At 32.6% G+C, this 16,938-nt stretch overlaps 1 protein-coding gene across 4 annotated transcripts in view; it reads right to left on the bottom strand.

The window, feature by feature from the left end:
* Window positions 1-8,256: 8,256 nt before the first annotated feature.
* The window catches only part of LOC111707186 (arrestin homolog), a 9,285-nt gene continuing 603 nt past the window's right edge, over window positions 8,257-16,938 (bottom strand). The window contains exons 3-15 of one of the 4 annotated variants that reach the window (XM_023480238.1): window positions 16,717-16,819; window positions 14,851-14,920; window positions 14,278-14,369; window positions 13,702-13,803; window positions 12,856-12,928; window positions 12,183-12,295; window positions 12,063-12,119; window positions 11,522-11,659; window positions 11,193-11,285; window positions 10,807-10,882; window positions 10,276-10,376; window positions 9,443-9,500; window positions 8,257-8,548 (exon numbers count right to left, since the gene is read on the bottom strand). In XM_023480238.1, coding sequence (XP_023336006.1) covers window positions 9,462-9,500; window positions 10,276-10,376; window positions 10,807-10,882; window positions 11,193-11,285; window positions 11,522-11,659; window positions 12,063-12,119; window positions 12,183-12,295; window positions 12,856-12,928; window positions 13,702-13,803; window positions 14,278-14,369; window positions 14,851-14,920; window positions 16,717-16,819 — 1,057 coding nt within the window. In that variant the 3' untranslated portion in view covers window positions 8,257-8,548; window positions 9,443-9,461. Of the gene's footprint in view, window positions 8,549-9,442; window positions 9,501-10,275; window positions 10,377-10,806; window positions 10,883-11,192; window positions 11,286-11,311; window positions 11,422-11,521; window positions 11,660-12,062; window positions 12,120-12,182; window positions 12,296-12,855; window positions 12,929-13,701; window positions 13,804-14,277; window positions 14,370-14,850; window positions 14,921-16,716; window positions 16,820-16,938 lie in introns of those variants that run through there. The other 3 variants (XM_023480240.1, XM_023480239.1, XM_023480241.1) reach the window with 3 other exon arrangements.

Here is a 16,938-nt window from a genome sequence, read left to right as displayed (position 1 = left end):
ATGACGAATATTGCCAATATCTCACAATAGATGACCATAAGTCTCTTCTACATCACGTGATATCAATCCTCCAATTAGATCAACTCAATCAGAAGCTATCCAATGAGAAAACGCGCCGCCATTATCGACCAATAGTATTGAAGCAAGGGCAAAATTCTATCCAATAAGAGCCAAGTATACCAGCTACTGTTTGATTCTCACGTTATGGGTCTCGTATTGGGTCCCAAATTTGGATGATAAATGTTTGGAATTCGACCGATGCGAGGGGGGATATACGTCAAAATTTAATTTTAATAATATTAAATTTTTTTTTAAAAGTGACTAACGCATTTCTACATCAAGAAAACTTTTATAAAGAAGTTATAAAATTATAACATCCTTCAGATTATTGATCAGATAGAGGTTTCAAGGCTAAATTGACATCTTTGTATAGAGGGTCCCTTACTATGACGCGAACAGTTCTTTTACTAATTAAATTTTACACAAAATCATATGTAAATTCTTTGATTGGAATTATTTTAAAATATTTTATAATTACACCATATTTGTATTCATTTATACTTCAATCTCTTTGCTGTGGAAAGGGACTGTAAGTGTGGTTGGCCTTTCATTTAAACAGGGACTTACCCGATTCACAATGGTACCCTTTGAGTTGGGGGGGGAGGGAGTTCAAACGTACTGTTTGAACTCAGATAAATTCATATTTTTTTATGAAAAATTCTATGTTTAACACAGTGTTAAAAAAATTTGAATATTAAATACTTAAATTCTGACACTTTTAGAAATTAAATATTAATAATCGATCCTAAAGCATAAAACATGTCAGCTGGCAAACAAAGTGTTCATGACAATTGAAAGCGTTTCTGTGGTATAAATGAGGAAAGGACTGTCATCCTTTATTAATAAAATATTTATAGGGTTCGTTCACCATAGTTTGAGTAGAATTAAATATTTCCATTTACTGATAGAGCCGATATAAGGATTCATAACTCTGATTGGATAATAAGATAGATAGAAAGATAGATGTTACCGCCATACTATTTCTATTTGTTCAGAATAGACAACAAACACATGACTGAACCCTGATTGGATCAGGTGCTAATGGACGCGGCATACAAGAGTGCGTTGTGAATTGAAATTACGCTTACAGTCCCTTTTGAAGTCGTACTATGGAAATTCTGTTTCAGTTAAAACTCTTTCATGTTCCTGGAAGAATAAAATCTATAAAATTGTTTTGTTTTGAAATATAAATTTGATCAGGAAAGCAGGATCTGTTGCTTGAGGGGATGAGACTTTAAGAAGAAAAGAGAAAAAGAAAAAGATCAAACAAAGTAGATTTAACAAGTTTAGATTTTAATCTCAGATAAACTTGCTTTTATACTAAATAAAAGAACGTTAACAAATGATTACACTGTACAGTGAAAGAGATACAATTTACAGTGAATGCATATGTACAAAGGAAGTGTTCATTACATTGCATGTATGTTATAAAATCTTACTGTACAGATACATATGATTAATGATTATGCAATGCAGTGTAGAATAAAAATTAAACTGTATATCTAAATGGAGTGTATAAGAATAAAAATTGCACTGTATATTAGAGCGTAAAAGAGTAAAGATTACACTTTATATTTGAGTGTAAAAGAATAGAAATTACACTGTATATTAGAGCGTAAAAGAGTAAAGATTACACTTATATTTGAGTGTAAAAGAATAGAAATCACACTGTATATTACAACGTAAAAGAGTAAAGATTACACTTTTTATTGGAGCGTAAAAGACTAAAGATTACACTGTATATTGGAGGGTAAAAGAATAGAAATTACACTGTATATTAGAGCGTAAAAGAGTAAAGATTACACTGTATATTGGAGCGTAAAAGACTAAAGATTACATCGTATATTGGAGTGTAAAAGAGTAAAGATTACACTGTGTATTGGAGCGTAATAGAGTTAAGATTACATTGTATATTAGAGTGTATAAGAGTTAAGCGTGTATCTTATACATTATAAAGGTCCTCGCTCATCTATATTTAAATTTGGCTTGTCTGTTTGTTTGTTTGTTTGTATCCAATAAACGTCAAAACGGCTGAACCGATCGGGCCCAAATTTTTTGTGGGACATCACGTGACCACAGAGAAGGTTTATGAATGATAAAAAAAATGTGTTTTAATGGTTTTTAATTTTGTAAAAAAATTTAAATTCTTGAAAATCCGCAAAATTTTCTTCTTCTTTGTTTTAAAATGTAAACAAAAAAACATGTTCACAATTTAAATAGAAGATGGGCGCGAAGTGCCCTAAAACCTAGAAAGAATGGCGCGAAGCGCCTTGAATTTCTAGTACATATACATATATACATATTTGTATATATATTTGTGTATACAGGGTTATCAGTTAAGGATGAGACGTCAGAGACTTTTGTTTAGAATTTATACGGTCTGTTTCCTTTTATACATGATTCTCTGCAACTGTAAACTTGTTCCTTTCTTTTCCAAATCATTATATAAACCATTAGATTACTGTAACTAAGAAATACTTCATTTAACCTTGGGATCATCACATTTAAAGAGTTTTCTTTCGTCTTTACAGTAAACTAGCCTCCAAGTTAATTTTAAATCCTTCTGTTATTATTGTTGGTTCAACCAGGTTGTCTTTGATGATCAATGATAAAATTTAACTCCTCCCCTTCCCTGCAGGGGCCAATTTCTTGTCTTACCATCTTGATATTTTTACCCATTCAGTACCTTAGCTGTCTGGACTCTCCAGGGTTGGTAAAACTTATTTTTGAAAAGTCAGTTTTCAGGTTCTCCTGATCTCATTCAATACATCGTTGATGATGACTTCCCTATAGGGGCTCTTAGGGGACTGTTTTACAAACCTACCCATTGTTTTCAGAACTATACAACTAGCTATTTAACCCTATCCCCGCTGGGGTACTTGAAAACCAGGATACGCTGGGGGGGGGGTCAATTTGACCCCCCCCTCTAAATCCCATGTTTTATGTTCAAATATGACAAATGATACATCATTAGAAAGCTCTTGTGCTCTACTTTTAGAATCTGCANATTAAACCCCCCTTTAGGATACCTTTTCTGTTCCTCAACACCTACATTTAAACCCCCTTTAGGATACCTTTCCTGTTCCTCAACACCTACATATAAACCCCCTTTAGAATACCTTTTCTGTTCCTCAACACCTACATATAAACCCCCCTTTAGGAGACCTTTTCTGTTCCTCAACACCTACATATAAACCCCCTATAGGAAACCTTTTCTGTTCCTCAACACCTACAATTAAACCCCCTTTAGGATACCTTTTCTGTTCCTGAACACCTGCATTTAAACCCCCTTTAGGATACCTTTTCTGTTCCTCAACCTAAATATTTAAATATCCTTGAAGTGAACGATGGTCCAGCAATGACATTTTTTTAATCGTTAAAGTATCTTATCTCTGACCCAGATGAACTCATATAGAGGTATTTTCATTAGTGGAAAGATCGGTTTTCTTCCCCATTTCTATGAAAAGAGATTACTTGCATAATTCGGTGGTACTGCAGTAAAAACAGCAAAAATAATGAAAAACCATATTAATTACTTTCTGACCTCTAAACCATAACAAGTTAAACTAAACAAAAACTGTAAACACAAGTTCAATGTTAGTTGACACATTTTAGAAAAAAAAAACACTTTTATCTTAAATTCTGATTCAACATTTGCATAATTCAGTGGAACACACTGGAGTAGTGTATAATGAGAATGTGTTAGGAGAGAGTTGAAGATGGTTTATATTAGAGAAACCACTTAACCCTTGAACTCATGCATCCAATCTGGTGTCTTGTCTGTCTTGTCTGTCTTGTCTGTCTTGTCTGTTGTCTGCCTTGTCTCTTGTCGGTCTTGTCTATCTTGTCTGTCTTGTCTGTCTTGTCTGTCTTGTCTGTCTTGTCTGTCTTGTCTGTCTTGTCTGTCTTGTCTGTCTTGTCTGTTTTGTCTGTCTTGTCTGTCTTGTCTGTCTTGTCTGTCTTGTCTGTCTTGTCTGTCTTGTCTGTCTTGTCTGTCTTGTCTGTCTTGTCTGTCTTGTCTATCTTGTCTATTTTGTCTGTCTTGTCTATCTTGTCTATTTTGTCTGTCTTGTCTTTCTTGAAAAATAAATTATGAAAACTAGGAACATGTGGATCTTTGGCGGACGATGAATCCCGACAATTTTATAATTCAACTTGGGTTGTGTGCTGTGTGATGTGTGACTGACATTGCACACAATGGGTGGTTGAGAGAATCCCACAATGGTGTGTGTGATGGTATAAAGTACCGCTGGATTCCTGGGTATTGTTGTGTGTGGGGGTATACCTACATTTTATATCTCGTATCATCACAATCATCTTCTTATTAAAGGAATTTTCCGCTTTCAAACACGTGTCTAGGGTTACGGGGGTTAGTAAAGGAGGAGGAGAAGGAAGAGGAGAAGAAGAAGAAGAGAAGAAGGAGGAGAAGAAGAAGAAGTAGAAGAAGAAAAGAAGAAGAAGATGAAGAAGAAAAAGAAGAAGAAGAAGAAAAAAGAAGATGATGAAGAAGAAGAAGAAGAAAAAAAAGAAGAAGAAGAAGAGGAAGAACAAAAAGAACAAAAAGAACTAAAAGAAAAAGAAGAAGTAGAAAAAGAAAAAAAAAGAAAAAGAAGAAGAAGAAGAAGAAGAAGAAGTAGTAGAAGAAGAAGAAGAAGAAGAAGAATGACAAATGTAGAGCTAGAGATCAGGGAATAAAGACAAGAAAGGGATATGATGAAGAGAAGGAAAAAAGGAAAAAAGGAGCCGAATGGAAGGATGATTACTTAATTTACCCATTTTCCTTTAGTTTGATATCTTCGAGCATACTAAGCATTATCTATAAATTTGATTAATATTAGATGATCTAAAAGAAAACTGAAAGCTAACATGGCCGGGTTCAAAGTGAAAGGGTCTTATTTCTACCAAATTTACCGAAATGGCAACTTTCTCAAGGTCCCAGAACAAAATATTCATGCATATTATATTCCCTGGAATCCATGAATGCTTGAACTATGCTTGAATTGACCCAATATCTGAGAAACCTCAACGCCAGGGAAAAATGATCAAAATTCGGAGACATAGTTTCCCTGCATCATGCAGTGTACACGCCATGGACTAAGCAACCCCCAGAAGAAGCAGGTATATCAACTCTGATGTCCCCCCCCGCACTCTACCTCACTGACAGAAGACATTCCAAACCTTATCTTAGAATTTTGCTAGTAATCACTGCGTTTTGTGAAAACTGCAAGCAAAGATTACATTATTTTATAAATTGTAAGAACGCAATGTTTTGTTTCTTCTGTTTTTTTTGTCTATATCTCCGATTGGCTTGAAGTATAGCCAGGTCCTGCTAAGGGCCCCCTACTTGGAAAGGAATGCAAAACACACATATGTCACATATGCGCATTGCGCGCACTTAACCCTTTCCCACATTGCGCACAAATGATCCAAGTCCTTCTCTCTCACTTTTAACTGTATTTTACCTAGTTTTTGAATTGAAAAGAGAGAATGGTTGAATTGCATTTTAAAGATGTTCCACGATAACCCTTCTAACCTTTCACCATTCTGTCCTGTTCCCTCTCCCCCTGTTCTTTATGGACTAATATATCAATGACCATGTGCAGTCTTGTATCCAAGCTTTAAAGGAAAAAATAACGTATTTAAGGACTTTAATACCAATTTCTGTTTTATTAATATGTATGAAATATGATGCAGGTGCCGCACACTGTACATAAAGTACGCTGTTCAGTTTTACATTGTAAGCTATGTACGTCACACTGAACAGCGTACATGGATATAGCCATCCAACCTTTTATTACTTAGATAAACATTCCTGCAAGCTAACCGAGTATATCTAATGTAATTTTAAACTTCACTCTCCGCCCTAGTAATTCACAGTAATTGGCCTAATAACCAGAGATGAGGGGGAAGAAAGGGGGGTATTGTTGGTTGACGGGGAGGGAAGGGTGGTTGAGAAGTTAGGGAGGGAAGTGTGGGGTGTTTGGTCTAAATTGTTCTTAATTACGAACATTGAACGGACTATCAATAATGTACACACACACATCAACATATCAAGCATAATATTCTTCATCGTTTTTACCAGGGTTTCGTGGGTTAACCTGTTTCCTAGTTTTATCTTTAAATTGAAATAAGATAATAAGAAGGATGTTGAGGCTAGAAGGGAGAGCAGTTGGAAAAATCTCATGATAAAGGATGGAGGGAATTAGAAACCAGAGGATTAAGGATTAAGAATAAAAAGAGGAGGATTAGAGAGGATTATAGAATGAAGAATAGAAGGAAGATGATTGAAGAAGAGAATTGAAGGATTGAAAATAGAATAAAGAGCATTAGAAATGAGAATTGGAGAATAGAGAAAAAAAGAAAGAGAATTGAAGAAGACGAATTGGAGGATAGAGAATAAAATAAAGAGCATTAAAGAAGAGGATTCGAGAATAGAAAATAGAATAAAGAGCATTAAAAAAGAGAATTGGAGGATAGAGAAAAAAGAAACAGAATTGAAGAAGAGAATTGGAGGATAGAGAATAGAAGAAAGAGAATTAAAGAAGAGGATTGGAGGATAGAGAATAGAAGAAAGAGAATTAAAGAAGAGAATTGAAGGATAGAGAAAAAAGGAAAGAGAATTAAAATGAAGGTTGAAAAGAAAGTATAATAAAAGGTAAAGAGGGCCGGCGGAGAATTCGAGGTTTTACGATTACAGAATTAAAAAGAAACGAACAAAAGTTTCTCTAAATACTTTCATGTGTAATTGATTCTAAGATGAAGAAATTGGAGATCAATTGTTTGTCGGTTAAGGACAGGGGGGGGGGTAGGCAGTTCGATTGGTTTAGGTATCTAATGGACGGGGTGGGGGTAGGTAGGTAGGGTGGTGATGATTGACAGACCTCACAGATCTATAAAATATATTCTCATACTCACTTTCTAGTTTACTCTCCACATCTCTCGACCAAGAACAAATAATTTCATACGGAAACAAATGCTTCAATAATTCCTAATTAATTTCGTATGTAAAGGTGTAAGTAAAATAATAAATCAACGCGTAAATGTATTTACAATAAAGAATAAAAAATCAGGCAGAGCAGATAAAGATGTACAACAGTAAAACATCAGCCAACAAGTTGACAAAACTGTGAGCTGGTAAACCCTGTTAGTACCCACGTTGTTCCATAAAAAGTTAAGAATATAAAAATAACATTTGTATCAATGCATATTTCAGAAAAGAAAATGACAGAATGATTTAATGGTTTACTAGAAACTACGTGGAGTGTCCTGTTATGATGAAAACTATACAAAAATTATTCCCTTTAGAGATGAAGTTCAATGTTATCCCTGTACAATGTGCAAGGTATATAGATTAGAAGAAAAATCCTTGTAAAAATGATGAACAGTAAAAGAAACATGAAACTAAAAGAAAATAATTATAATTCTAAATCTAATATTTAATGTTGATATAATAACCAACTCATAAGCTACGGAGGAGAACTCTAATGCCCCTTTAAAATTCTTAGTTTACAATTATCAAAGAGTTATTTTCATCGGTGAAGTATTTGTAACATTGTAATTTATAATTTATAGAAAATAGGAGATTTAAGGATAAAATATTTTTTACTTATTTTAAAATTTGGTCACGACGGAAATAGATCTTTTCATTTTCAGAAGGATATTTTGTGTCCTGATGTGTGAGAAAAATTCCCAGTTTATTTCTCATATTTCTTGTGAGTTGCCCTGGAGTTAAATCCTAACCTAGTCCAACCAAGCTACTGCAACTTTAACTGCTAATTTATAACTGCTTAACTTTCTACATGGTACTTCAGAATAATAGGTCACCTTATTTTTACTTTTACATCCACATTGTTCTCTCAGATTTACATTTTAAATCCATTTTGCATATTAAATTGAAGTCTCTAAGAACGTGTACTGAAATCTTGATAAAAATCATGATTTTTATTTTCTTTTCTTTTCTGAATGATTTGTTTGAAATTAAATTGATTTTTTTTACGATCCGAGTCGTATGTTGCAACTTTCTGAATTTGGATGGACGTTACGTTGTTCGGTACAAGTCGTTTTTAACAATTTTCTTCTTATAAAGGCAACGAATAGAAGTAAGATTAGTAGCGATCAAAAGCGCTTATTTTTTCCGTAAGCATTTACCCCTTTTCATTTTTGGCGAACACTCCCTTTAAAGGAATAAAAAATTGATTATGTTTCATATTTATTCTATCAAATTTATAAGAAAACGGGTTTCAGTTACTTTACTAGAGTTCTGCATGTGTCTTTTTAAAAATTGCAACATTTAATAAATATATGATATACAAGAGATAATTTACAATAAATATTGATTACACACAGAATATAGGAATGGGACATATATCTGTCAGAAATCACAAGTAGGGTAGCTTATAGATTGCATAATAAGTAAATAGGTTAAGTGAAATTAACAAAAATTTCAAGATTACATCTACATTCCAACAACTGGGAGAAAAATCCATATCTAAAAAAATTGACAGATTAATTAAAACATAATACAAAAAATAAAATTTTTTTTATATGAGTACAGAGAGAACCAGTAAACTGTGGAATAGAAAAAAGACATTACAGCAATATTTAAGTGTATTGGATGTTGTTACAAAGTGTATATTTTTACTTAAAAAATCATTTATTGAGTGAAAGGAACAGAGCACACTGCTTAATTGCTGTGTCTCATGTTCATTGGACTATTCAAAAAATGTTAACTTGAATCAAAAGCCGTCTCCTGTCATACAGTTTTCTAATTCTCACTGTAAAAAGATTTTTTATTTTACGTATTGGAAGTTTAGCAGGCCAAATTGGTCGTGGTTAAGAAAATTTGTTATTTCCCAAATTTTTTTTACCTTTAAAATGAAAAACCACAAATCTTTTTGCGATTATATAGATGAAATTGGAATGTTATGGTACAGTTATGTTTGTCAACAAAAGATTTAAAATTCGGTGATGGTGATGAATCAAATCTCTGTAGAGATCAAAAATAGATGTTAGTTCCACATTTTATTGAAAATATATCGGTCTAGGTTGACCCTCGTCAGATTAAACCATATAATAACCATCAAAATCTTTGTTAAAAATCACAAGAAAAAAAAACAAACAAAAAAGGTTATTTAAAAAAATTTTAAATGGGCTGTCAAATGGGAAACGAACTCAGATCATGAGATGGAAAAAAGAAAATTTGCAAATATTCACCTTTTAAAGAATGTTTTAAGAAAATTATTATTTCTTGAGATTGTTTCTGTCATGAAGATTTAAAACAAACTGTATAGTTTATATGTAAAGTGTATAAAGTGGTAGTGCATGGGGGTCAACAAAGATATGTCAACAAAGAATTGATAAAAGACGAAATAAAAATATTTACCATTCATCCTTCTTCTAATCTATTGATTGTTATCTTCTATATCAAGGGATCCATCAATCTAATCATCGGGTTGAAAATATTTTTTTAAAAAGGTAAAAAAGTTTAATTTCAAATATAAATCAGGCTTCAGATATTAATATTTTTTCCCATTGGCGACCTGAGGGTCAAACTTTTGATTACTGTAATTATAAGGCTTAGCTTGCAACCATTAGTCTGCAGGGCATTGTGTTGAGTCCCGTTTTAAAACATTCAAAGTTTTTAGGCTTTTTGAAGGCTACACAAGAATATGAGATGCAAATCCTATTTTAAAATAGCATGCTAAACAAGTTTGCTTTTTTTGAACACAGCAACATTATTACTCTGATTAAAAATATTAACCAAAACGATTGTCATCGTTTTTCGGTTTCCGTTTTGAAAAATCGGTTTGGCAATATCTTTGATCAGAGTATAAATTTTGCTTCGTTGAATAAAAGCAAACTTGTTTAGAATGCATCTTAGGTTCTTATGAAGACTTTAAAAAAGCCTAACAACTTTGAAGGTTTAAAAACGGAACTCAAAACACACGATGCCCATCAGTAGCTACCATTCCCGTTGCCAGCTAAGTCTTACATTAAGCAGAATACCTCATTGGTGCCAGAAATGGTTGGCTTTCTCCGATCTATGGAGCTAAACCCCCATTTAAAAGTTTATGCGCTGGATATCGAGTTTCTGAAGCTAAGCAATATACCAATCAAAGTTATAAACTCTAAAAAACATTAAAAAATATATTCTTAAAAAGTTTTCATGATTTAAATCTAATTAAATGTTCATGGTATCACCAATATTTTCCCAACCTCGTTTGATTCCTGTATAACACTATCCTGTCCCGCAAACTTTTTTCTTTTGGCAGAAATTATTTCCTTTGCTCGAAGTAGGGCCATCATCATGTCTGTATCTTAACAGATTATACAAATTTGTGGTTTCTGCATACCGATTTGGGGCAAATCGGTTGATATTGAAGTCAATAAAGTTTTTTTTTGTGAATTTATTATAAGAAAAAAAACTTATTTTCCTTTCTTATACTACGACAAATTTTGACCCGACAGAATTGGTATATATGCAAAATACGATCCAAAACAGATCTAAAAACAAAGATGTTTTAATGATCGTTTTATGATGATTTATTTCTACGATCAAGATATTGCACTATTTAATAAATGCAAGCTTTAACATAATACAGTTTTAAAATCTTATTATTAAATTTTAAATTTATTAAATTTAAAATGGATCGAAAACATTAACAAAAAAACAAGACTAGTTCTAGAATATTCTCTGTTGTATTCAGGTTATGAAGAATAGTTAAGATTGTTTAAAAATATAAAAACCTGGTTTCGGATGAACCAGTTTAATTGGAATATCAACCATAATTGCTCCTCCTAGTCCTCCACAAACTACTTTAACCTAGAATTACAAATTTTGTAAATATCTAAACTTTTTCAAATGAAGCAACTTAAAAAGATCACAAAATATTATGACAGAGGAAAATGTAATAATAAATGTATCTTAAAGCATATTTAGTTATTAATTCAGGGTTTAAGGAACTTATACTTTTGAATTCCTAAATTTTAGCAACCTAATGGTCGTATTTTAAACTTAAATTATTTGATCTTTTATAATTCACAGTATTAACTATCTGAGGTCTACGACATTGGGTTCAAAAATCAGAGTTTGTGGCAAACACTCAACTCTGTTGTTCTTATAAATGAATTACCTTAATTACATAATCAACCACTATCCCCAAAATATCGTTCTTATCTCCGGTACAAGATATACTAGACGAGGCTAGGTTGGTTTCATCTACCTCCTAAATATAAAGGATAAAGAGACTGTACAGGATATACTAGACGAGGCTAGGTTGGTTTCATCTACCTCCTAAATATAAAGGATAAAGGGACTGTACAGGATATACTAGACGAGGCTAGGTTGGTTTCATCTACCTCCTAAATATAAAGGATAAAGGGACTGTACAGGATTTATCTACATCCTTCAGTGCACGATGTAATGTAGACGGTATAACTTCTGAAACACCATTACACATACCTTGCTTAGCGCTGCGTCCAGACATACCCCTCTGACTATGATTGTACTCTGGGATAAGGGTTTAGCCTGGTGTACTGCATGGAAACTGTATCCAGGTAGGATAGGACATCCTTCACCCTCAAACGTACCCGAGTACACCTAGAGTTAGTTAAACCATAATTATATCATTTTGAATTAAGCTACGAGGACGACGATGCTCTTTATGTTTACTGGGACTTATCACGTTTTGGTACTTTTTCTCCGGCCAGGATCATGTTCAAAAGATTTGTAAACACATTCCAAATAAATTGGCAACCGTAATTTTAACTTCATATTAAAATTCCCCATATGAACAGCCCCCTTTAACTGTTTGGAATAGTATGCAGGGTGTGAGACATGTTATGAGAATATTAAATGTTTTGAATACTGTGTGTTGAGAAAGGTGCATTTCTCGAGTTTGTTATTAACAAAACAGAACATGGTTTCTGAACAGTTTAAACCTCGTTATTAATTTATTTCCTGGGAAAACATTAGTTTTTTTAGATTAAGTAAATAAAAATACCTTGTTACTATATTTCATATTGAGCATCTTCATGTCAATAAACTGATAAACGAAAACCTGAAAGTATTTATTTTTAGAAAGAATATTTAATTGATGTTGATTTAAATAATGAAACATTACCTTGACTTCTTTAATTGTTCGTATACTGTCATTTTGTATCGACACATGTACAGGAATTTCTTCGCCATGAGTGAATATCTCTTTTTCTAGGCTAGCTTCAAGAGATATTGAACCTTAATAAAGTATCTCTTTTTCTAGGCTAGCTTCAAGAGATATAGAACCTTAATAAAGTATCTCCTTTTCTAGGCTAGCTTCAAGAGATATAAAACCTATATAAAATATCTCTTTTTCTAGGTTAGCTTCAAGAGATATAGAACCTTAATAAAGTATCTCTTTTTCTAGGCTAGCTTCAAGAGATATAGAACCTTAATAAAATATCTCTTTCTTTAGGCTAGCTTCAAGAGATATAGAACCTTAGTAAAATATTTCTTTTTCTAGGCTAGCTTCAAGAGATATAAAACCTTAATAAAATATCTCTTTTACTAGGCTGGCTTCAAGAGATATAGAATCCTAATATAATATCTCTTTCTCTAGGCTAGCTTCAAGAGATATAGAATCTTTTAATAAAGTATCTCTTTTTTGAAACTACTTTCAAAAGATAAAGAACCTTTATAAAAAATCTTTTTCATAATAGCTTATAGAGATATCTTAATGAAATGTTTTTTTTTAGCTGTTAAGTCGGGATTGGCGTCCATTTTGAAAATTCCCGATGTATTTTTTTACCGTTAATTACCTGCACTACAGATAAATAGTTTACTGCACGTGTCTTTAGGACATATCAACTGTTTTGTCTCCGTAAACTGAGTCTACGATATAAATATTCAATCATTTGTTAAGAATGTTACGGAAAATGCATAGAGAATAGAAAATATATTAGAGGGGAATTTAGAGAATCTCTCGGTATGAATTTTTTTCAGTCCCTGAAAGGGAGTTAAAAGTGTACAAATCATGTAAATGTTCACAAATTATATGCAGTAGAGTACATTGATACAGTATGTTCCCTAGACTATTCATTTCAATTTCGAATTTTTTAAAGCTGTTAAATAAACTAGGTGAATAAAAAACATCATTTGATTTACATCGTCTGTAAAGCAAAAGGCATAGAGTCTATGTGAAACGATCATTGGTCAATTATGAAACCAGCATATTTCATAATTTTGTTTTCTTTTAACATTAATTTTCGAATTTCTATATGATGATATTCCAGGGCCCAAAAGGTTATATAGCATAAATATGTGAAGTACACCTGCAGTATGGAAACAGTACAACAAAATGGCCGTTTCACACTTTTTACTATTAAATTCCCCTCTAATATATATTATATTCTCTTTGGATTTATAACAACTAAAATGGTTATTATTGAATAAATCATACCAACAAGCTAGTTATTTAAAAAGGAATGTAAATTCATTGAAAAACTTCAACACATTCAAAATTAATCATATGTTTGACTTTTATTAAAAAAGGTATTTTTCAAATTCCAAAAAAAGAAAATTATGGAATTTATTGATTGAAACATTTCCTTATAATAAGTGAAAGATCGAAGAAAACCACCGGACACGAAGCGCTGTTTTTTTACCTTTCTTATTCCCATACTCGTTGAAGATCCTTTTCTTCCTTTATAATCATCTTGATATTCTGCTACATGAACACGAACCTCGTAGAATACTCCCATTGTTCGCTAAACATGTAATTATTTTAATCTGTTTAAAGGGACTGACCCCAAATTTTTGGTAAACGAACAGGTATTTGTTAAAGTAAACAATGAGAAGTCTATTCAATATTTGATATCTTTGAGATGAAACGTATTATCGAATATATAAAACGTACTATCGAATATATATAACGTACTATCGAATATATAAAACGTACTTCCGAATTTATAAAACGTACTATAGAATATATAAAACGTACTATCGAATATATAAAACGTACTATCGAATATATAAAACGTACTATCGAATATATAAAACGCACTATCGACTATATAAAACGTACTATCGACTAGTTTTGATACAAATCTGTATTCCACCTTTTTATCTCCTGGAAAGTTATTACGTTTTTGCGTTCGATTTACGTTCTCTTAACTATTCTCTTTAAAGTTTTTTTTGGAAAATTTGAGAAAGATTTTTTTATAAATTAGATTTTTTTTTACTTTTGTTGGATCCTCGTCTTCATCATCGCAGATAATGATTGAGTTTGGAGCAAGCTTAGGGAAGTTTAGGGTGAAGGGAGCAACTGCATCTCCTGAACAGTTTTACAGTGTATTCATGGTCACTGCAAGAACCAAATACATAGTGTACAACAGGAACAAATGTATAGGGTGTACGACAAGAACTCAATTAACAGTGTACTCTCAAACTAAATTTACAGTGTAAACTGAGAACCAAGTTCATAGCGTTCACTACTAACCAAATTTGGTTAAGTACACTAAGAATCAAATTTGTGGTGCACCCCAAGAACCAAATTTACAATGTACATCAAGAACCAAATTTACAGTGTACATCAAGAACCAAATTTACAGTTTAAACTGAGTACCAAGGTTACCGTGTGTACAGAGAAACACATTCATAGCGTTCACCACAAAACAAATTTGTTGTATAAACTGAGAACCAATTATACAGTGCATTTGTACACTAGTAATCAAATTTACAGTGTACAGAACGAAGCAAATTTACTGTATGGTTGGTAAGATTGGATTCAAGTAAAAAGATTTGACTTGATTTACCGAACTTTGTTGAGAGGACATTCTGCATCCGAGTTAGATTATCATCAGTTTTGTTCCCCTCGCAGAACATCTGAAAAACAAGATTATATTCTCAGAAATTGGTTCTTTGCCACAACTCTGATTCTTTAACTCCTAAATATTTTCAAGCCAATGTCGGATACTTAGATATTTAAACTAAGAATTCTTTGAGATAATAATCTAAGTCTAATTGAAAAGGTTTGCTCCATCATGTTGCAAAGATATAGGAATTTGAAAATTCGAGTTTGTGTCAAAGACTCAATTCCTTAGCCTGATAATTGTCCTAATTACTGACAGTAACTATGCTTTAATGTGTGGGTCGTGTAAGAAATTTCAGGGTTTGAATGCAATATGCATCTGACCAATATTTGAGAAAGTTTATAGTAAACAATTAAAGCAAACCCAGCCTGCAAGCTCTCTTTATGGGATAAAGGCATAGAGAATAGAATATATAGAGAGGAATTAAAAGAATCTCTCGATATGAATCTTTGAACTCCCTTTCAGCCTGAAAGGGAGTTCAAGGTGTACAAATCATGTAAATGTTCACAAATTATATGCAGTAGAGTACATTAATACAGTATGTTCCCTAGACTATTCATTTCAATTAAGAATTTTTTAAACTGTTAAATAAACTTTATAATGAATAAGTTGAATAAAAACATCATTTGAGTTATAGTTATAACGGAAAATCATCGTTTGTAAAGTGGAAGGCACAGAGTCTATGTGAAATGATCATTTTCTATATAATGATATTCCAGGGCCCAACAGGTTATATAGCATAAATATGTGAAGTACACCTGCAGTATGGAAACAGTACAACAAAATGGCCGTTTTACACTTTTTTCCATTAAATTCCTCTCTATACATTCTATTCTCTATGGATAAAGTATGTCAAATTTAATAAAAGGCAAGGAGAATTGAATAGAAGGAGGGGGCGATAGGGTTTCCGTACACTTTGCTGTGACGTTTTTGAACTGCTGAAGAACTAGTTTTTGCGTAACAACAATAATAAAGATTGTAAACAATAACACAAATGATAAACAGACATCTCTGGCGTTAGATGAAAATTCACCGTATACTAACTCATGTTTGTTTACATTAGATCGGCTGCCTTCAGCAGTCCAAAAATGTCACAGCAAAGTGTACGGAAACCCTATCGTCCCCTCCTTCTATTCAATTCTCCTTGATAAAAGGTACCCTGTGGTACAGTCTTCTAATAGTGCTTTAAACAAGACACCCTGTACAATCCTCTAACAAAACTAGAAAAAAGACACCCTGTTCAATTCTCTAACAAACTATAAACAAGACATCCTGTACAATCCTCTAACAAAACTAGAAAAAAGACACCCTGTACAATCCTCTAACAAAACTAGAAACAAGACACCCTGTAAAATCCTCTAACAAAACTAGAAACAAGACACCCTGTACAATCCTCTAACAGAACTATAAACAAGACACCCTGTACAATCCTCTAATAAAACTAGAAACAAGACACCTTGTACAATCCTCTAACAAACTATAAACAAGACACCCTGTACAATCCTCTAACAAAACTATAAACAAGACACCCTGTACAATCCTCTAACAAAACTATAAACAAGACACCCTGTTGTACAATCCTATAACAAAACTATAAACAATCCTATAACAAAACTAGAAACCAGACACACTGAGTCCGAATTAATTGAGTTAAAGCCGTGTCTCAAATCTATCATAAACCGGTTTCAATTGAGCGTTGGCTTAAATTTTCAAACATTGTATACAATTTAAAGAGGAACCAACAATATTTGAGCCGCGTCTTAAATTTAAGCCGCGGCTCAAATTCTTTTAAATACAGCCTCTGTATACCTGAACTCGATCCAAGATGATCTCCTTCTTGAACGTGATCCCCATAGATTCATCTTCCTCTCGCCCATATCGAAATGTCGTCTTTAATTGTACATAAATTCTCCTAAAATGTATAATTGTACATATATTCTCCTAAAATGTATAATTGTACATATATTCTCCTACAATGTATAATTGTACATATATTCTCCTAAAATGTATAATTGCACATATATTCTCCTA

Source organism: Eurytemora carolleeae, unplaced genomic scaffold, assembly GCF_000591075.1.
Source record: "Eurytemora carolleeae unplaced genomic scaffold, Eaff_2.0 scaffold264, whole genome shotgun sequence".
NCBI lineage: Eukaryota > Metazoa > Arthropoda > Copepoda > Calanoida > Temoridae > Eurytemora > Eurytemora carolleeae.
Note: the sequence above shows the minus strand (reverse complement) of the source record. Positions and strands in the feature narration are given on the sequence as shown.